The 23,423-nt window shown below is 42.8% G+C and overlaps 1 protein-coding gene across 1 annotated transcript in view; it reads right to left on the reverse strand.

Annotated features, from left to right (window-relative positions):
- LOC106583479 (dihydropyridine-sensitive L-type skeletal muscle calcium channel subunit alpha-1) overlaps positions 1–23,423 on the reverse strand; it is a 56,837-nt gene that overhangs the window by 12,473 nt on the left and 20,941 nt on the right. The window contains exons 7-22 of the mRNA XM_014167709.2: positions 20,036–20,139; positions 19,793–19,938; positions 19,589–19,670; positions 19,289–19,449; positions 14,722–14,947; positions 14,202–14,409; positions 13,692–13,812; positions 13,192–13,406; positions 12,901–12,970; positions 12,656–12,788; positions 11,156–11,285; positions 10,802–10,861; positions 10,000–10,106; positions 9,757–9,844; positions 7,208–7,315; positions 7,034–7,086 (exon numbers count right to left, since the gene is read on the reverse strand). Of these exons, the coding sequence (XP_014023184.1) occupies positions 7,034–7,086; positions 7,208–7,315; positions 9,757–9,844; positions 10,000–10,106; positions 10,802–10,861; positions 11,156–11,285; positions 12,656–12,788; positions 12,901–12,970; positions 13,192–13,406; positions 13,692–13,812; positions 14,202–14,409; positions 14,722–14,947; positions 19,289–19,449; positions 19,589–19,670; positions 19,793–19,938; positions 20,036–20,139 (2,012 nt within the window). The remainder of the gene's footprint in view (positions 1–7,033; positions 7,087–7,207; positions 7,316–9,756; positions 9,845–9,999; positions 10,107–10,801; positions 10,862–11,155; positions 11,286–12,655; positions 12,789–12,900; positions 12,971–13,191; positions 13,407–13,691; positions 13,813–14,201; positions 14,410–14,721; positions 14,948–19,288; positions 19,450–19,588; positions 19,671–19,792; positions 19,939–20,035; positions 20,140–23,423) is intronic.

Raw genomic sequence — 23,423 nt, forward strand, 5'->3', positions numbered from 1 at the left:
AATGTCCCATTCTGTACCGTCATGTAATGTCCCATTCTGTATTGTCATGTAATGATCCATTCTGTACCGTCATGTAATGTCCCATTCTGTACCGTCATGTAATGTCCCATTCTGTACCGTTATGTAATGACTCATTCTGTACCGTCATTAATGCCAATTCTGTACCGTCATGTAATGTCCCATTCTGTACCGTCATGTAATGTCCCATTCTGTACCGTCATTAATGCCAATTCTGTACCGTCATGTAATGTCCCATTCTGTACCGTCATGTAATGAACCATTCTGTACCGTCATGTAATGTCCCATTCTGTACCGTCATTAATGCCAATTCTGTACCGTCATGTAATGATCCATTCTGTACCGTCATGTAATGACTCATTCTGTACCGTCATGTAAATCCCATTCTGTACCGTCATTAATGCCAATTCTGTACCGTCATGTAATGATCCATTCTGTACCGTCATGTAATGATCCATTCTGTACCGTCATGTAATGACTCATTCTGTACCGTCATGTAATGTCCCATTCTGTACCGTCATGTAATGATCCATTCTGTACCGTCATGTAATGACTCATTCTGTACCGTCATGTAATGTCCCATTCTGTACCGTCATTAATTCCAATTCTGTACCGTCATGTAATGATCCATTCTGTACCGTCATGTAATGATCCATTCTGTACCGTCATGTAATGACTCATTCTGTACCGTCATGTAATGTCCCATTCTGTACCGTCATGTAATGATCCATTCTGTACCGTTATGTAATGTCCCATTCTGTACCGTCATGTAATGTCCCATTCTGTACCGTCATGTAATGATCCATTCTGTACCGTCATGTAATGTCCCATTCTGTACCGTCATGTAATGATCCATTCTGTACCGTCATGTAATGTCCCATTCTGTACCGTCATGTAATGACTCATTCTGTACCGTTATGTAATGCCCCATTCTGTACCGTCATGTAATTTCCCATTCTGTACCGTCATGTAATGATCCATTCTGTACCGTCATGTAAGACCCATTCTGTACCGTCATGTAATGATCCATTCTGTACCGTCATGTAATGTCCCATTCTGTACCGTCATGTAATGTCCCATTCTGTACCGTCATGTAATGATCCACTCTGTACCGTTATGTAATGACCCATTTTGTACCGTCATGTAATGTCCCATTCTGTACCGTCATGTAATGACTCATTCTGTACCGTTATGTAATGTCCCATTCTGTACCGTCATGTAATGTCCCATTCTGTACCGTCATGTAATGATCCATTCTTTAACGTCATGTAAGACCCATTCTGTACCGTCATGTAATGTCCCATTCTGTACCGTCCTGTAAGTTCCCATTCTGTACCGTCATGTAATGATCCATTCTGTACCGTTATGTAATGTCCCATTCTGTACCGTCATGTAATGTCCCATTCTGTACCGTCATGTAATGATCCATTCTGTACCGTCATGTAATGTCCCATTCTGTACCGTCATGTAATGTCCCATTCTGTACCGTCATTAATGCCAATTCTGTACCGTCATGTAATGGCCCATTCTGTACCGTCATGTAATGTCCCATTCTGTACCGTCATGTAATGACTCATTCTGTACCGTCATGTAATGGCCCATTCTGTACCGTCATGTAATGTCCCATTCTGTACCGTCATGTAATGATCCATTCTGTACCGTCATGTAATGTCCCATTCTGTACCGTCATGTAATGTCCCATTCTGTACCGTCATGTAATGATCCATTCTGTACCGTCATGTAAGACCCATTCTGTACCGTCATGTAATGATCCATTCTGTACCGTCATGTAATGTCCCATTCTGTACCGTCATGTAATGTCCCATTCTGTACCGTCATGTAATGACTCATTCTGTACGGTCATGTAATGTCCCATTCTGTACCGTCATGTAATGACCCATTCTGTACCGTCATGTAATGACTCATTCTGTACCGTCATGTAATCCCAATTCTGGACCGTCATGTAATGATCCATTCTGTACCGTCATGTAATGACCCATTCTGTACCGTCATGTAATGTCCCATTCTGTACCGTCATGTAATGTCCCATTCTGTACCGTCATGTAATGATCCATTCTGTACCGTCATGTAATGACCCATTCTGTACCGTCATGTAATGATCCATTCTGTACCGTCATGTAATACCCCATTCTGTACCGTCATGTAATGTCCCATTCTGTACCGTCATGTAATGATCCATTCTGTACCGTCATGTAATGATCCATTCTGTACCGTCATGTAATGACTCATTCTGTACCGTCAGGTAATGATCCATTCTGTACCGTCATGTAATGATCCATTCTGTACCGTCATGTAATGACTCATTCTGTACCGTCATGTAATGGCCCATTCTGTACCGTCATGTAATGATCCATTCTGTACCGTCATGTAATGACTCATTCTGTACAGTCAGGTAATGTCCCATTCTGTACCGTCATGTAATGATCCATTCTGTACCGTCATGTAATGATCCATTCTGTACCGTCATGTAATGACTCATTCTGTACCGTCATGTAATGTCCCATTCTGTACCGTCATGTAATGTCCCATTCTGTATTGTCATGTAATGATCCATTCTGGACCGTCATGTAATGTCCCATTCTGTACCGTCAATAATTCCAATTCTGTACCGTCATGTAATGGCCCATTCTGTACCGTCATGTAATGAACCATTCTGTACCGTCATGTAATGATCCATTCTGTACCGTCATTAATGCCAATTCTGTACCGTCATGTAATGATCCATTCTGTACCGTCATGTAATGATCCATTCTGTACCGTCATGTAATGACTCATTCTGTACCGTCATGTAATGTCCCATTCTGTACCGTCATGTAATGATCCATTCTGTACCGTCATGTAATGACTCATTCTGTACCGTCATGTAATGTCCCATTCTGTACCGTCATTAATGCCAATTCTGTACCGTCATGTAATGATCCATTCTGTACCGTCATGTAATGATCCATTCTGTACCGTCATGTAATGACCCATTCTGTACCGTCATGTAATGTCCCATTCTGTACCGTCATGTAATGACCCATTCTGTACCGTTATGTAATGTCCCATTCTGTACCGTCATGTAATGTCCCATTCTGTACCGTCATGTAATGATCCATTCTGTACCGTCATGTAATGTCCCATTCTGTACCGTCATGTAATGATCCATTCTGTACCGTCATGTAATGTCCCATTCTGTACCGTCATGTAATGCCCATTCTACCGTCATGTAATGCCCATTCTGTACCGTCATGTAATGACCCATTCTGTACCGTCATGTAATGATCCATTCTGTACCGTCATGTAATGTCCCATTCTGTACCGTCATGTAATGTCCCATTCTGTACCGTCATGTAATGACTCATTCTGTACCGTTATGTAATGTCCCATTCTGTACCGTCATGTAATGTCCCATTCTGTACCGTCATGTAATGATCCATTCTTTACGCTTACCCATTTGTACCGTCATGTAATGTCCCATTCTGTACCGTCCTGTAAGTTCCCATTCTGTACCGTCATGTAATGACTCATTCTGTACCGTCATGTAATGATCCATTCTGTACCGTCATGTAATGACTCATTCTGTACCGTCATGTAATGTCCCATTCTGTACCGTCATGTAATGATCCATTCTGTACCGTCCTGTAATGGCCCATTCTGTACCGTCATGTAATGACCCATTCTGTACCGTCATGTAATGATCCATTCTGTACCGTCATGTAATGATCCATTCTGTACCGTCCTGTAATGGCCCATTCTGTACCGTCATGTAATGACCCATTCTGTACCGTCATGTAATGATCCATTCTGTACCGTCATGTAATGGCCCATTCTGTACCGTCATGTAATGACCCATTCTGTACCGTCATGTAATAATCCATTCTGTACCGTCATGTAATGATCCATTCTGTACCGTCATGTAATGACTCATTCTGTACCGTCATGTAATGGCCCATTCTGTACCGTCATGTAATGATCCATTCTGTACCGTCATGTAATGACTCATTCTGTACCGTCATGTAATGTCCCATTCTGTACCGTCATGTAATGACCCATTCTGTACCGTCATGTAATGAACCATTCTGTACCGTCATGTAATGACTCATTCTGTACCGTCATGTAATGCCAATTCTGTACCGTCATGTAATGATCCATTCTGTACCGTCATGTAATGATCCATTCTGTACCGTCATGTAATGGGCCATTCTGTACCGTCATGTAATGTCCCATTCTGTACCGTCATGTAATGTCCCATTCTGTACCGTCATTAATGCCAATTCTGTACCGTCATGTAATGGCCCATTCTGTACCGTCATGTAATGTCCCATTCTGTACCGTCATGTAATGACTCATTCTGTACCGTCATGTAATGGCCCATTCTGTACCGTCATGTAATGTCCCATTCTGTACCGTCATGTAATGATCCATTCTGTACCGTCATGTAATGTCCCATTCTGTACCGTCATGTAATGTCCCATTCTGTACCGTCATGTAATGATCCATTCTGTACCGTCATGTAATGTCCCATTCTGTACCGTCATGTAATGTCCCATTCTGTACCGTCATGTAATGACTCATTCTGTACGGTCATGTAATGTCCCATTCTGTACCGTCATGTAATGACCCATTCTGTACCGTCATGTAATGACTCATTCTGTACCGTCATGTAATGTCCCATTCTGTACCGTCATGTAATTTCCCATTCTGTACCGTCATGTAATGTCCCATTCTGTACCGTCATGTAATGTCCCATTCTGTACCGTCATGTAATGACCCATTCTGTACCGTCATGTAATGATCCATTCTGTACCGTCATGTAATGATCCATTCTGTACCGTCATGTAATGACTCATTCTGTACCCTCATGTAATGATCCATTCTGTACCGTCATGTAATGATCCATTCTGTACCGTCATGTAATGACTCATTCTGTACCGTCAGGTAATGTCCCATTCTGTACCGTCATGTAATGATCCATTCTGTACCGTCATGTAATGGCCCATTCTGTACCGTCATGTAATGACTCATTCTGTACCGTCAGGTAAAGTCCCATTCTGTACCGTCATGTAATGATCCATTCTGTACCGTCATGTAATGTCCCATTCTGTACCGTCATGTAATGACTCATTCTGTACCGTCATGTAATGTCCCATTCTGTACCGTCATGTAATGTCCCATTCTGTACCCGTCATGTAATGTCCCATTCTGTACCGTCATGTAATGCCCCATTCTGTACCGTTATGTAATGACTCATTCTGTACCGTCATTAATCATCTCGTCGTAATGTCCCATTCTGTACCGTCATGTAATGACCCATTCTGTACCGTCATGTAATGTCCCATTCTGTACCGTCATGTAATGAACCATTCTGTACCGTCATGTAATGTCCCATTCTGTACCGTCATTAATGCCAATTCTGTACCGTCATGTAATGATCCATTCTGTACCGTCATGTAATGACTCATTCTGTACCGTCATGTAATGTCCCATTCTGTACCGTCATTAATGCCAATTCTGTACCGTCATGTAATGATCCATTCTGTACCGTCATGTAATGATCCATTCTGTACCGTCATGTAATGACTCATTCTGTACCGTCATGTAATGTCCCATTCTGTACCGTCATGTAATGATCCATTCTGTACCGTCATGTAATGACTCATTCTGTACCGTCATGTAATGACCCATTCTGTACCGTCATTAATGCCAATTCTGTACCGTCATGTAATGACCCATTCTGTACCGTCATGTAATGATCCATTCTGTACCGTCATGTAATGACTCATTCTGTACCGTCATGTAATGTCCCATTCTGTACCGTCATGTAATGATCCATTCTGTACCGTTATGTAATGCCCCATTCTGTACCGTCATGTAATGTCCCATTCTGTACCGTCATGTAATGATCCATTCTGTACCGTCATGTAATGTCCCATTCTGTACCGTCATGTAATGATCCATTCTGTACCGTCATGTAATGACCCATTCTGTACCGTCATGTAATGTCCCATTCTGTACCGTCATGTAATGATCCATTCTGTACCGTCATGTAATGACCCATTCTGTACCGTCATGTAATGTCCCATTCTGTACCGTCATGTAATGTCCCATTCTGTACCGTCATGTAATGATCCATTCTGTACCGTTATGTAATGACCCATTCTGTACCGTCATGTAATGTCCCATTCTGTACCGTCATGTAATGACTCATTCTGTACCGTCATGTAATGTCCCATTCTGTACCGTCATGTAATGTCCCATTCTGTACCGTCATGTAATGATCCATTCTGTACCGTCATGTAAGACCCATTCTGTACCGTCATGTAATGTCCCATTCTGTACCGTCCTGTAAGTTCCCATTCTGTACCGTCATGTAATGACTCATTCTGTACCGTCATGTAATGTCCCATTCTGTACCGTCATGTAATGATCCATTCTCTACCGTCCTGTAATGGCCCATTCTGTACCGTCATGTAATGCCCCATTCTGTACCGTCATGTAATGATCCATTCTGTACCGTCATGTAATGACCCATTCTGTACCGTCATGTAATGTCCCATTCTGTACCGTCATGTAATGATCCATTCTGTACCGTCATGTAATGGCCCATTCTGTACCGTCCTGTAATGTTCCCATTCTGTACCGTCATGTAATGACTCCATTCTGTACCGTCATGTAATGATCCCATTCTGTACCGTCATGTAATGATCCATTCTGTACCGTCCTGTAATGGCCCATTCTGTACCGTCATGTAATGACCCATTCTGTACCGTCATGTAATGATCCATTCTGTACCGTCATGTAATGATCCATTCTGTACCGTCCTGTAATGGCCCATTCTGTACCGTCATGTAATGACCCATTCTGTACCGTCATGTAATGATCCATTCTGTACCATCATGTAATGATCCATTCTGTACCGTCATGTAATGATCCATTCTGTACCGTCATGTAATGACTCATTGTGAACCGTCATGGAATGTTGTGTGTGAGGACAATATCACTGGTCTCTTACCTACACTCCTCCTCTGTCATTTTGTCAGGATCTGTGCAGGAGTAGAATTGGCCCTTCAGGGATGAACACACACAATACATGAGTGATAATATTAGCTTTGATGGTGTGTGGAATTCTGTTTTCATCATATGGTTCAAAAGCCACCATACATGTACAGAACTATCTAGAGCTTACCTTAAAGAGCTGGACTCCAATGCAGGCGAACATGAAGTCTAACAGCATGGTGACCAGCACGATGTTGCCAATGGTTTTGATGGCCACAAAAACACACTGGACCACATGCTAGATCATAAGAGACAGCAGAAACCAGCATGTCAGATCGTTCTCCACGACCAGAACTAGAAAAACATGGGGCGGCTGGGTTGCTCTAACTATTGCATTAAGTAATGGGAACATGTAAAATACCATTTTGAATGTGAGTACAGTGTCAGCGGAGTAGAAGAGTAGAGGTGTAGAGGAGTAGAGGTATAGAGGAGTAGAGGTATAGAGGAGTAGAGGTATAGAGGAGTAGAGGTATAGAGGAGTAGAGTTGAGGAGTCTAGGAATAGAGGAGTAGAGGTATAGAGGAGTAGAGTTGAGGAGTCTAGGAATAGAGGAGTAGAGGTATAGAGGAGTAGAGGTGAGGAGTAGAGGTATAGAGGAGTAGAGGTGAGGAGTAGAGGTATAGAGGAGTAGAGTTGAGGAGTAGAGGTATAGAGGAGTAGAGGTGTAGAGGAGTAGAGGTATAGAGGAGTAGAGGTGAGGAGTAGAGGTATAGAGGAGTAGAGTTGAGGAGTAGAGGTATAGAGGAGTAGAGGTGTAGAGGAGTAGAGGTATAGAGGAGTAGAGGTGAGGAGTAGAGGTATAGAGGAGTAGAGTTGAGGAGTAGAGGTATAGAGGAGTAGAGGTGTAGAGGAGTAGAGGTATAGAGGAGTAGAGGTATAGAGGAGTAGAGGAGAAGAGGAGTAGAGGTATAAAGGAGTAGAGGTATAGAGGAGTAGAGGTATAGAAGAGTAGAGGTGTAGATGAGTAGAGGTGTAGAGCAGTAGAGGAGTAGAGGTGAGGAGTAGAGGTGTAGAGGAGTAGAGTAGAGGTGAGGAGTAGAGGTGAGGAGTAGAGGTATAGAGGAGTAGAGGTATAGAGGAGTAGAGGTATAGAGGAGTAGAGGTATAGAGGAGTAGAGTAGAGGTGAGGAGTAGAGGTGAAGAGTAGAGGTATAGAGGAGTAGAGGTGAGGAGTAGAGGTGTAGAGGAGTAGAGTAGAGGTGAGGAGTAGAGGTATAGAGGAGTAGAGTAGAGGTGAGGAGTAGAGGTATAGAGAGTAGAGGTGAGGAGTAGAGGTATAGAGGAGTATAGTAGAGGAATAGAGGAGTAGAGGTGAGGAGTAGAGGTGAGGAGTAGAGGTATAGAGGAGTAGAGTAGAGGTGAGGAGTAGAGGTATAGAGGAGTAGAGGTATTGAGGAGTAGAGGTATAGAGGAGTAGAGTAGAGGTGAGGAGTAGAGGTATAGAGGAGTAGAGGTATATAGGAGTAGAGTAGAGGTATATAGGAGTAGAGTAGAGGTATAGAGGAGTAGAGTAGAGGTATAGAGGAGTAGAGTAGAGGTATAGAGGAGTAGAGGTATAGAGGAGTAGAGTAGAGATATAGAGGAGTAGAGTAGAGGTATAGAGGAGTAGAGTAGAGGTATAGAGGAGTAGAGGTATAGAGGAGTAGAGTAGAGTAGAGGAGTAGAGGTGTAGAGGAGTAGAGTAGAGGTATAGAGGAGTAGAGTAGAGGTATAGAGGAGTAGAGTAGAGGTATAGAGGAGTAGAGGTGTAGAGGAGTAGAGGTATACAGGAGTAGAGTAGATGTATAGAGGAGTAGAGGTGAGGAGTAGAGGTATAGAGGAGTAGAGTAGAGGTATTGAGGAGTAGAGTAGGGTATAGAGGAGTAGAGTAGAGGTATAGAGGAGTAGAGTAGAGGTATAGAGGAGTAGAGGTATAGAGGAGTACAGTAGTGGTATAGAGGAGTAGAGGTATAGAGGAGTAGAGGTATATAGGAGTAGAGTAGAGGTATAGAGGAGTAGAGTAGAGGTATTGAGGAGTAGAGTAGAGGTATAGAGGAGTAGAGTAGAGGTATAGAGGAGTAGAGTAGAGGTGAGGTGTAGAGGTGTAGAGGAGTAGAGGTATAGAGGAGTAGAGGTGAGGAGTAGAGGTATAGAGGAGTAGAGTAGAGGTGAGGAGTAGAGGTATAGAGGAGTAGAGGTGAGGTGAGGAGTAGAGGTATAGAGGAGTAGAGGTGAGGTGAGGTGTAGAGGTGTAGAGGAGTAGAGGTATAGAGGAGTAGAGGTGAGGAGTAGAGGTATAGAGGAGTAGAGTAGAGGTGAGGAGTAGAGGTATAGAGGAGTAGAGGTGAGGAGTAGAGGTATAGAGGAGTAGACTAGAGGAGTAGAGGTATAGAGGAGTAGAGTAGAGTAGAGGAGTAGAGGTATAGAGGAGTAGAGTAGAGGTGAGGAGTAGAGGTATAGAGGAGTAGAGGTGAGGAGTAGAGGTATAGAGGAGTAGAGGTGAGGAGTAGAGGTATAGAGGAGTAGACTAGAGGAGTAGAGGTATAGAGGAGTAGAGTAGAGTAGAGGAGTAGAGGTATAGAGGAGTAGAGTAGAGGTGTAGAGGAGTTGAGTTATGATGGGGATAAGTGAGGGGTAGACAGGAGGACAGGGGGAAGGAGGACAGGGTGACAGGGGACAGGGTGACACTGGTAAGCTCACCTTGAGGCCCTCAGCCCTGTTGATGGCCCTTAGGGGCCTCAGCACCCTTAACACCCTGAGGATCTTCACCACAGAGATAGCACTGGACCTAGATATGGAAGGCACAACATTTGCTTGTCTATAATCTGTATTTCTACCTGGAGAAAAACACACACACTCATAGCTGAATGCTATATCGAGCACTGTAGATTCAGTTGTGACACAGCAGTGCAATGACATTTTACATTCCCAGGGACTACTTACTCCATGAGCATGGAGAGGAGGGATACGGTGACAACTATCAGATCCAGAATATTAAAGGAGTTCCGGCAGAAGGAGCCAGGGTGCATTATGGCTCCATATACGGTCATCTAGGGAAGAGGAGCATGGATACTGACATGATGAGATTGGTTGACACATAAACCCTCTCAAAGCAACAAACCATGAACCTACATGAACCACAGCTACTGATGTGAAAACATATACTGTAGAACTCTGCTGCAGTGCATGATAACAAATAAATAATGTGCTGCAAAAGTGGATGTAACATATTGTCAAGAGAGTTTGTCACATTAACAATTTAAGTGTGTAGCCCTGTCCTGGGGTCAATGACCAAAAGCACCCTCTTTGGCCTCATGGGTGGAATGTTATTCATATTTTTCATAATTTCATAATTAATAAAGATGTATTTATTTTTTACGATGAAAATCCGGTGTTTGTATGCCAAACAGTTTGTTCTATGTATATAACGTATAATATTGAGATGCAAACTCAACATTGAATACATTTAAACTGTATATCTGACATGGTCCAGGGGTCTTCTCTCTTTAAAGCCCATAACCATGTGTATGAGGTGTATATTTTTGTTTCAGTAGATTTGTTTAAGACTACCAAGAAACACTCTGTGTGAGCCTGATTTAACCCACTCCAGTAAAAGGTTAACCCATTAATGTACTTGGTAATGTAAATGTACTTTTTCATGTAAGACATGATCCATTTACAAAAGTGATTTTTTCCAACCAGTACAACTATACTAGTAGTGGAAAAGACAGCAGTGCCCGGTTACCTTGAGGACAACTTCCACAGTGAATACTGAGGTGAAGACGACGTCAGCGGAGGCCAGCACCTACACAGGAGAGACAGGACAACATAATTTCAGAGCAGTATCAGTGCACCAGAGTCCTTCAGCAGAATCTCTAGTGTAGACCTCCTTATAGTCTAGGTAAGGCAGTCTGTGTACACTAAGACAGTGGTGCTTTATTAACTTTGCTCATACAATACAGAGCAATAAAGTAGAGAAACCCCTTTGTGTCAGTTGTGTTGTCAAAAGTATATCCCTTTCTGCTTTCTTTACTGAAAAAAATGGATTTTCCCTTTGAGATAAGGGGGTGAATGATACAGCAGGCATATCTGTGGGCACCTGGTTCCTGAAGGACATGGGGTCGATGGGGTCCTCGGCGGCTAGGGAGATGCTGCTGAGGAGGATGAAGAGGAGGATGGTGTTGGTGAAGGTGGTGGCGTTGATGATGCGGTGGCACAGCTTGCGGAACCTGGAGGGGGACAGTTTACATCACAGGCTGCAGACTTCTATACAGAGTGACTGACAGTCAAGATAGGAGGCTAAAATAACCACATAATACCAACATCATAATCCATTCATCATCATCGTCATCATCACCATCATCAACATAATCATCACCAACATAATCATCATCACCATCATTAACATAATCATCACCATCATCAACATAATCATCACCATCCTCACCATCATCATAATCATCAACACCATCATAATCATCATCACCATCATCAACATAATCATCACCATCATCAACATAATCATCACCATCCTCACCATCATCATAATCATCAACACCATCATAATCATCATCACCATCCTCATCATCACCAACATAATCATCATAATCATCATCACCAACATAATCATCATCACCATCATAATCATCATCACCATCATAATCATCATCACCTTCATCACCATAATCATCATCACCATCATAATCATCATCACCATCATCATCAACACCATCATAATCATCATAATCATCATCACCATCATAATCATCATCACCTTCATCACCATCATAATCATCATCACCATCATAATCATCATCACCTTCATCACCATAATCATCATCACCATCATAATCATCATCACCATCATCATCAACACCATCATAATCATCATCACCATCATCAACATAATCATCACCATCATCACCATCATAATCATCACCATCATCATAATCATCATCACCTTCATCACCATAATCATCATCACCATCATAATCATCATCACCATCATCATCAACACCATCATAATCATCATCACCATCATCAACATAATCATTACCATCATCATCACCATCATAATCATCATCACCAGCATCATAATCATCATCACCATCATCAACATAATCTTCACCATCATCATCACCATCATAATCATCATCATAATCATCATCACCATCATAATCATCATCATAATCATCATCACCATCATCATAATCATCATCACCATCATCATAATCATCATCACCATCATCACAATCATCATCACCATCATAATCATCATCACCATCATCATAATCATCATCATCATCATCATCACCATCATAATTATCATCATCATAATCATCAACACCATCATAATCATCATCACCATCATAATCATCAACACCATCATAATCATCATCACCATCATAATCATCATCACCATTATCAACATAATCATCACCATCATAATCATCATCACCATCATAATCATCATCACCATCATAATCATCATCACCATCATAATCATCATCACCATTATCAACATAATCATCACCATCATAATCATCATCACCTTCATCACCATAATCATCATCACCATTATAATCATCATGATCATTACTTGTTCTCAGGGCTGAAGATGTAGAAGGAGCTGGCCTCTGGAATTGGTACCACCTCCTCCTTCAGCTGCAGGTCTGCCATTGGTCGGGGCCTTGGGGCGTCAGGGATATCAGGCTCTTCCTCCTCATCATCGCCTGGACGACAGAAAGAACAGAAGAACGTGACATGTTCTAAATTCTGAATTCTGTTAGATACAGATTCCATTGCATGAATGTGCCCAGAGGTGTGTGAGATAATGGGATATACCAGGGAAGTCAGCAGGGGGGAAGGGGTCCTTGATCTCATTCACGTTGGACTCAAACTCGTCTACTTTCAGCTGTGACATAAACAACATTTTTATTAGAGGGAGCATGGGTTGTAAACCCCCTGGCTACACTGATGTCCACCGTGGGGCAGGTCTGTCTGTGGACAATAGCTGACAGAGTGAAATATCTGGGCCTGTATTCATAGAGCATCTCAGAGTAGGAGCACTGATCTAGGATCAGGTTCTCCATGTCCTTATAATAATCATTCTATTATAATCTTATGGGCCCTGACCTTGGCTGTAGTAGGGATGCCCTCTATTTTAGCCCTCTCTGCTGCCAACTTCTTGGCCAGGAGTGCCTTCTCCTCTGTTGCCTTGTCAGGCATGTTAGCCCTGAGCAGCTTCTTCCGTTTCTTCTCCTCAGACTTCTCCTTCTGGGCCATGGTCAGACTCTCGGCCTCTGCCAGGTTGTCCACGGCAATGGCCAGGAACACATTCAGCAGGATGTCTGAGGGCTAAGGGTCAAAGGTAATTACGGTAGGCAATGTAAGAGACACTTATTTACCCAAGGACAGTAGGTCAGTCTGATTTCTGTCTGATAGAGGGGTTGGACTGAGTTTGGTTGGTTTTAGTTTAGACTAGCAATTCATGTGTGCAGACTCAACACAGACACACAGCACACACACACACACACACACACACACACACACACACACACACACACACACACACACACACACACACACACACACACACACACACACACACACACACACACACACACAGAGGATACAGTTTCCGCAGACAAAGAGGATGATGAAGTATATGCTGACGAGGATCCCGGGCATTGTGGGACCGCCATGCGCCATGATGCCGTCATACATCACAGCGTTCCAGTCCTCCCCCGTCAGGATCTATCAGAGAGACAGAGTGAGAGAGAAAGAGAGAGACAGTCAGAGAGAGAGAGAGAGAGAGAGAGAGAGAGAGAGAGAGAGACAGAGAGAGAGAGAGAGAGAGAGAGAGAGAGACAGACAGACAGACAGAGAGAGAGAGAGAGAGAGAGAGGGAAATTATTAGCCTTTTCCAGAGGGAATCAAACAAAAAGCAAGCACTAATGTCCAACATTTACATATCATGCAGCTTCATATGCGCCTCCAGATGGTCATATCATACAGCTTCATATGCGCCTCCAGATGGTCATATCATACAGCCTCATATGCGCCTCCAGATGGTCATATGATCTTTCCCACATTTAGTGTGCTAATTGTGTTATAATGATGATTGTATGTGTATTCCTCCCTACCTGGAAGACACTGATGAGGGCCTGGGGGAAGCTGTCGAAGGTGCTGCGGGGTTTGGGCTGATTGGGGAAGTTGAATTTTCCCCCAAACACCTGCATGCCCAGCAGAGAGAAGATGACGATGAAGAGGAAGAGGAGGAGGAGCAGGCAGGCAATGGACTTTGTGGAGTTTAGCAGGGATACCACCAGGTTACTGAGAGATGTCCAGTACCTGACATACACACACACACACACACACACACACACACACACACACACACACACACACACACACACACACACACACACACACACACACACACACACACACACACAGAGAGAGAGAGAGAGAGAGGAGGGGGGAGTGTTACCTACTTCCTGAATAGCTATTGCCCTCTGGGGGATGAGGATGTAAGACACAATCAATCAACGTATCAATAAATTAAGAGGACCAATCTGGAGAGCCATGGTGTGTGCAGGCTTTTGGTCCAGTCCATCACTAACACACCTGAAAACCTAATGCAGCCTATTGTAAAAGTCTTACTTGGTGACTTTGAGCAGCCTTAGCAGTCGTATGCAGCGCAGCACGGAGATGCCCATGACGGTCATGACGTCCATGCGGACCAGGATGAGTTCCAGAATCCCGGTGGAGACCACGAAGCAGTCGAAGCGGTTGAACAGAGACATGAAGTATTGCTGGAGGCCCAGAGCGTACATCTTTATAAACATCTCAATGGCAAACAGAGACAGCAGAACCTTGTTGGCAATATCTGGGAGGGGGGAGAGAGAAGGAGAGGCAGGGAGAGAGAAGGAGAGACAGGGAGGGAGAAGGAGAGGCAGGGAGAGAGAAGGAGAGGCAGGGAGGGAGAAAAAGAGGCAGGGAGAGAGAGAGAGAGAGAGAGAGAGAGAGAATGAGATAAAGAGAGAGAGAATTTCTGAATGTGTTAGCCATGTCAGAGACGACCACACACGTTAGATGCTGTGTATATGAAACCGACTTCAGTGTGATGCTAGCCTCGGCTTCCAGGCCTCGCTTACGTTGTTCTCCAGAGAGAAGTTGATAATGGAATAGTAGGTATGAGTGGAGCGCTATTGCCAGTTGCTGCTGGCTGATTGGCTGTGAGTAGATGTAGATTTTTCACAAATAATATATAATTTTGTTGAAATGACACTACCCCACGTGGGCACAAGTGAAAATGATTGGCTTTCGGTTTGGAATCTCCGCCTCTGTTTGAAGGTGGTTATTCCAATTGTGGGGAGGGGCAAACGGCTTGAATACACTCCACCTTCTGTTAGCCTTTTTCCACAGGCTTTCATACCGAAGGTGAGGCTTCTCATTGAAGCTCAACCATAAGATGACGCCGGAGAAGAAGGCAAACGTTTTACGTGCCCCCAACCGAGTGATTTGCGTGAAGAGGGTGTGGAGAAAAAGGGTCCGGAGAGCGGACTGCCTTCTGAGAATTTGCAGGCGATTGAATAAACCCCCACTTCCTTCCATTCTGCTAGCAAACATGCAATCATTGGACAATAAAAAAGATGACCTATGCGGAAGATTAATCTACCAACGGGACATTCAAAACTGTAACATCTTATGCTTCACAGAGTCGTGGCTGAACGACGACATTATCAACATACAGCTGGCTGGATATACGTTGTATTGGCAGGATAGAACAGTGGCGTCTGTTAAGACAAGGGGCGGCGGACTATGTATTTTTGTAAATAACAGCTGGTGTACGATATCTAAGGAAGTCTCGAGCTATTGCTCGCCTGAGGTAGAGTATCTCATGATAAACTGTAGACACGACCACACTGTATTTTTCGTAGCTGCTTACATACCACCACAAACAGAGGCTGGCACTAAGAAAGCATTGAATGAACTGTATTCCGCCATAAGCAAACAAGAAAACACTCACCCAGAGGCGGCGCTCCTAGTAGCCGGGGACTTTAATGCAGGGAAACTTAAATCCATTTTACCAAATTTCTATCAGCATGTTAAATGTGCAACCAGAGGAAAAAAACTCTGGACCACATTTACTCCACACACAGAGATCCATACAAAGCTCTCCCACGCCCTCCATTTGGCAAATCTGACCATAAATCTATCCTCCTGATTCCTGCTTACAAGCAAAAATTAAAGCAGGAAGCACCAGTGATTAGATCAATAGAAAAGTGGTCAGATGAAGCAGATGCTAAACTACAGGACTGTTTTGCTAGCACAGACTGGAATATGTTCTGGGATTCCTTTGATGGCATTGAGGAGTACACCACATCAGTAATTGGCTTCATCAATAAGTGCATCGATGATGTCGTCCCCACAGTGACTGTACGTACATACCCCAACCAGAAGCCATGGATTACAGGCAACATCCGCACTGAGCTAAAGGAAGAGCTGCCACCTTTAAGGAGCGGGACTCTAACCCGGAAGCTTATAAGAAATCCCGCTATGCCCTCCAACGAATCATCAAACAGGCAAAGCATCAACACAGGACTAAGATCGAATCGTACTACACCGGCTCTGACGCTCGTCGGATGTGGCAGGGCTTGCAAACCATTACAGACTACAAAGAGAAGCACAGCCGAGAGCTGCCCAGTGACACGAACCTACCAGACGAGCTAAACTACTTCTATGCTCGCTTCAAGGCAAATAACACAAACATGCATGAGAGCACCAGCTGTTCTGGAAGACTGCGTGATCACACTCTCCGCAGCCGATGTGAGTAAGACCTTTAAATAAGTTAACATTCTCAAGGCCGCAAGGCCAGACGGATTACCAGGACGTGTATTCCGAGCATGCGCTGACCAACTGGCAAGTGTCTTCACTGACATTTTCAACCTCTCCCTGTCCGAGTCTGTAATACCAACATGTTTTAAGCAGACTACCATAGTGCCTGTACCCAAGAACATTAAGGTTACCTGCCTAAATGACTACCGACCCGTAGCACTCACATCTGTAGCCATGAAGTGCTTCGAAAGGTTGGTCATGGCTCACATCAACACCATTATCCCAGAAACCCTAGACCCACTCCAATTTGCATACTGCCTCAACAGATCCACAGATGATGCAATCTCTATTGCACTCCACACTGCCCTTTCCCACCTGGACAAAAGGAACACCTATGTGAGAATGCTATTCATTGACTACAGCTCAGCGTTCAACACCATAGTGCCCTCAAAGCTTATCAATAAGCTAAGGACCCAGGGACTAAACACCTCCCTCTGCAACTGGATCCTGGATTTCCTGACGGGCCGCCCCCAGGTGGTAAGTGTAGGTAACAACACATCTGCTACGCTGATCCTCAACACAGGGGCCCCTCAGGGGTGCGTGCTCAGTCCCCTCCTGTACTCCCTTTTCACTCATGACTGCACGGCCAGGCACGACTCCATTAAGTTTGCCGATGACACAACAGTGGTAGGCCTGATCACCGACAATGACGAGGCAGCCTATAGGGAGGAGGTCAGAGACCTGGCCGTGTGGTGCCAGGACAACAACCTCTCCCTCAACGTGATCAAGACAAAGGAGATGATTGTGGACTACAGGAAAAAGAAGACCGAGCACACCCCCATTCTCATCGACGGGGCTGCAGTGGAGCAGGTTGAGAGCTTCAAGTTCCTTGGTGTCCACATCAACAACAAACTGACATGGTCCAAGCACACCAAGACAGTCGTGAAGAGGGCACGACAAAACCTGTTCCCCCTCAGGAGACTGAAAAGATTTGACATGGGTCTTCAGATCCTCAAAAGGTTCTACAGCTGCACTAACGAGAGCATCCTGATGGGTTGCATCACTACCTGGTATGGCAACTGCTCGGCCTCCGACCGCAAGGCACTACAGAGGGTAGTGCGTACGGCCCAGTACATCACTGGGGCCAAGCTTCCTGCCATCAAGGACCTCTATACCAGGCGGTGTCAGAGGAAGGCCCCCCCCTTTTACACCGCTGCTACTCTCTGTTGTTATCATCTATGCATAGTCACTTTAATAACTCTACCTACATGTACATACTACCTCAACTAACCGGTGCCCCTGCACATTGACTCTGTACCAGTACCCCCCTGTAAATAGTCTCGCTATTGTTATTTTACTGCTGCTCTTGAATTACTTGTTACTTTTATTTCTTATTCTTATCCGTATTTTTTTAAACTGCATTGTTGGTTAAGGGCTTGTAAGTAAGCATTTCACTGTAAGGTTGTATTTGGCACATGTGAATAATAAAATGTGATTTGACTTGATTTGGTGAGGCTAATGTGATGCTAACAGTATAGCTTCCTCCAATGTCCCTGTCCCGTACCAGGTTTGAACTAGCGATCCTCTAATCGCAAACACACGTGACCGCCTTCCTAGACAACATACCAACCAATTGAGCTATAGAAAAGGATCCAATTCGCTAGCTACATTCTAAGCTAGTTGTAGAGTAAGTTTACAACACACTCTTAACACAGTTCAATATATATGCGTTTATTCTATAGACATTCACATATATATTTTTTTTTTTACATTTTAGTCATTTAGCAGACACTCTTATCCAGAGCGACTTACAGTAGTGAATGCATACATTTCATACATTTTTTCCCTCTGTACTGGTCCCCCGTGGGAATCAAACCCACAACCCTGGCGTTGCAAACACCATGCTCTACCAACTGACATATTGTACCACACGGGGCTCTACCACACGGGACATATTGTAGATATGTGTAGATAGTGACCTTGCCACTCGTGAGTTTATTCTATAGATATGTGTAGATGTAGATATGTGTAGACACACTATAGATTTGTGTGGGGTGGCAGGTAGCCTAGTGTTTAGAGCATTAGACTAGTAACTGAAAGGTTGCAAGATTGAATCCCCGAGCTGACAAGGTAAAAATCTGTTGTTCTGCCCCTGAACAAGGCAGTTAACCCACTGTTCCTAGGCTGTCATTGTAAATAAGAATTTGTTCTTAATTGACTTTCCTAGTTAAATAAATATAAAAAAAAAAAAATTGTGTAGATATGTTATAGATATGCTAAAAATCTGCTATCTATAGATATGCTATAGATGTGTGTAGATATGCTATAGATGTGTGTAGATATGCTATAGATGTGTGTAGATATGCTATAGATATGTGTAGATACTGACCTTGCCACTCAGTGAGTTGCTGGGACTGCTTGTGGTGTTCAGTAGCGATGGCCAGCGTGTTCAGAAACACCAGAAAGATCACCCACCAGTAGAACATAGGGGACTTCACATACACAAGACACTTACGCCGGAAGAAAATGTTCCATTTACGAGCAAGCTTGCTGAACAGTGAGAGATGAGGGAGAGGAGGAGAAGAAGAGATGTCATGTTAGGAGATGTGTCAGACTCATGAGGTCAGTTTTCCTTTCATCAAGACATCTGAGTGTTATCCCAGTCAGAGGCAGGTGTTGGTGTACTTACTAGTAGTACATAATCTTTTGCATGGTGTCCATGTCCTTTAGACTTCCTGCCTCAGATTCTCCATCTTCCAGGGGTAGCAGGCCTGGGGACAAGAGACACTGATGTCACTGCATGGTGTTTGATAAGGGCTGACTCATATTGTACTCTTCTATTCTATTCTAATTGATCCTGTTGTTGGTGACAGGGTTAGGAAGCCATAAGTACCCTGTCCCTCCCCATCGGCGTCCATGACTTCGGCCTGTGTGATCCACTCCATGTAGCCCTTCACATCCTCATCCAGCTGCTGGGTCTCCCTCATCTCTGTGTACTCTCCACGCGCCTTGCCCTTCTCTCGCTCCTTAGTGAATTCACTGACGGAGGTAAAAGAGAGATGGAGAACATATAAAAATTAGAGAAATGGAGGAGAAAGAGAGACAGACCAGGTGATGTGTGTGTGTCTCCACTTACCCACTGAGCACGCCCAGGACCAGGTTGAGCACAAAGAAGGAGCCAACCAAGATGAGAGTCAGAAAATACATCCATGGCCACTCCATACCAATAGCATCATTCACCTTGGAGACGGAGATAGAGAGATGGGAGAGAGAGAGAGAGAGAGAGAGATGGAGAGAGAGAGAGAAAACCAAAGAAAACATTAGAAGCAAAAAACATTTTGATAACAAATGTAAAACAATCTAAGACAAATGTCAAATGAAAAACATAAGCAGCAAAACAACCCAGAGCTACGGTAGTAATAGGTTGAAACTCTGAAACAGTATAAACATACACTGAAATGTAAGAAATGTAATCATAAGAGCAAGACACTTGTTGAAATTGAAAACGCAATTGAACAACATCAGTTGTGGGACATGTGGAACAATTTAAGCACAACAAAGCCACAAGAATTAGCCATACAAGATGAATGAATTTGGAAAACTTATTTTGATAATCTATACAAAAACATCCCACAAAAAGACTTAGATTAGACATTTAATTAGAAATTTAAGTAAAGTTTAACATCCTTGAATCAGTCATTAAAAACAAACAAAATCCATTAGATTACCCAATAACCCAACAATAACTAAATGAAAAGCTCAAATCTATAAAACCAAAGGCCTGTTGTCTAGATAACATCAGAAATTAAATGCTTCAAAACAGCATATGTGAGTTGAAAAATGCTGTGCTTAAATTGTTCAACATGGTACTAACTTCTGGCTGCTTTCCTGATGTCTGGAACCAGGGGCTCATCTCCCCTATCCACAAAAGTGGAGACAAATCAGACCTCGATAATTACAGGGGAATTTGCATGAACAGCAACTTGGGAAAGCATTTTGAAGTCAAGAATTAAAACCTTTCTTCAAGAAAAAATGTAATAAGTAAATGTCAAATTGACTTTCTCCCCAACCATCGCACTACCTTACACACACTAATTAATAAACACGTCCACCAAAAAAAAGAGGGCAAAATCTTTGCTTGCTTTATTGACTTTAAAAAAGCATTCGATTCAATTTGGCACGAAGGTCTATTCTTCAAAATTCTCCAAAGTGGGCTTGGTGGTAAGGTGTATGACTTAATAAAATGTATGTACACAGAAAACAAGTGTGCCATAAAACTCCAAAACCAAAGAACATTATTATTTTCGCAATGTCGAGGTGTGAGACAAGGCTGCAGTTTGAATCCAAACCTTTTCAACATTTATATCAATTAATTAGCAGACATGTTGTACCATTCTGCAGCCCCAGGAATCACACTATTTGACACAGAGGTAAAATATCTGCTATATGCTGATGATTTGGTTCATCTTTCACCAACCAAAGAAGGTCTTCAACAGAACCTTAATATATCAGAGCAATATTGCCATAATTGGACACTGGCAGTAAATTTAAAAAAAATACTCACCTTGGACAACACCATAATTGAACACACTAAAAATGAGTCATACTTTGGTCTGACCATATCTGCATCGGGAAACTTTAATATGGCAGTGAATGCACTCAAAGAAAAAGCATGCAGAGCAACGTATGCAATAAAAATGAAATTATTCAAAATCAACATCCCAATTAGAATTTGGACCAAAATATTTGACAGCGGAATCCTACCAATAGCTCTTTACAGAAGTGAAGTTTGGGGGCCACTCAATGAACTGGACTTTAAAATGTGGAACAAACATCCAATTGAAGCCCTACATGCAGAATTCTGTCGGAAAAGTCCAGAGAAATACACCAACTAAAGCAGGTTGTTCAGAATTGGGCCGCTTTCCAATGGTAATGAAAATACAGAAATTATGGCCACAACTAAATTGAAGTCCAAATTGAAGTCTCCAATTTAAAGCACTTCAAACCCTAGAGCTGAACCCGGAAACGAGCCCTCTCAGTCAGCTGGTGTTGGACCTAACCAACCAAGCTCACACCAGCACTGCTTACATTTTTTTTTTTAAATAAACAAAATCATGAACCAGTCAAAGGACTCATATTTACAACATTGGAAAAACAAAACAAAATCCCAAAGCCGACTAAATTGTTATCTGGCCCTAAACAGAGAATATGAATTGGCTGATTATCTCTACTCTGTCAGAGATACGAAGCAGAGACAGATCCTTACCAAGTACAGGCTGAGAGACTTTTATTTTATTATAATTTAACCTTTATTTAGCTAGGCAAGTCAGTTAAGAACAAAGTGTTATTTACAATGACGGCCTACACCAATTGGTATAGAAACTGGCAGACATAAAAAGACATGGCGACCCAAAGAGGAGCGTGTATGTGGTCACTGCACAACAAGGGATGTAGAAACAGAGATGCACTTTCTCCTTTACTGTGATAAATATTTCTCACCAAGAGATTCATTATCACAAAAAATACTCATGGGCGAAGGAGCAATGGCTCCTCTTGCAGCCAAATATGTACAGTACCATTCAAAAGTTTGGATACACCTACTCATTCAAGGGTTTTTTTCTTTATTTTTTACTATTTTCTACATTATTCAAAAGGCACTCGCACATCTGAGCAATCTTTTTGCAGGTGCATGGCAACAGTTGAAACAGGATGAAGGAAAAAGGAAACCGCACACCGCTCTTGATAGAATCACTGATATTAAATAAGCTTCGTATCGGCCTCACGGCCTTCGTCAGAGCTTTGACGAAGGCCATGAGGCCGATACGAAACTTATTTAATTTTTGTTTTTTGTACGGTATGTGTTTACCGTGGACATATTTGCTTGTGGCTAGCGGAGTTGAGGTTTCTCCCCTGTGTGTGTCGTTGTGCTTTCGGAACCGCCAAAATAAACTGTGGATTTTCCTGGAACCCTTCTGCTCTCCTGCTCCTGATTCCACACACTATTGAGAGGCTTTGTTACAATGAGTAGGTGTGTTCAAACTTTTGACTGGTACTGTATTTGCAATGTATAATTGTCTATGACTAATGCTTATTGACCTATAGAAAACAAATGTACTTTTATTTATATATAGACTTTCTTTTGCTGATATGATAGCTGTGACAGCTAGATTCTATCTCATTAATTCATTGGCTTTGGCTACTATATGTATTGTTGTCTGAACTGAATCAAGCTTTGTTGTTCTTACACTCACATCAGATTTTTGACTGACATAGACTGAGGGACACTGAATAATAACATCTGCATAGTACAGAGTAACTTACTATTATTATTATTATTATTAGTGGTATTATTATTATTGTTGTGATTATTATTCCAAATAGTAGTGGTGTGGGTAGTATTGGTGATGGTAATGATAGAAGCTTAATGATGGTGGTGGTAGTAGTAGTAATGATGATGGTAGTTGTAGTACGGATGTAATGGTGAGGATGAAAGTTAGTTAGTTATAAGTTAGTTATAGTTTCAT

This window comes from Salmo salar, chromosome ssa22 (genome assembly GCF_905237065.1).
Source record: "Salmo salar chromosome ssa22, Ssal_v3.1, whole genome shotgun sequence".
Lineage (NCBI taxonomy): Eukaryota > Metazoa > Chordata > Actinopteri > Salmoniformes > Salmonidae > Salmo > Salmo salar.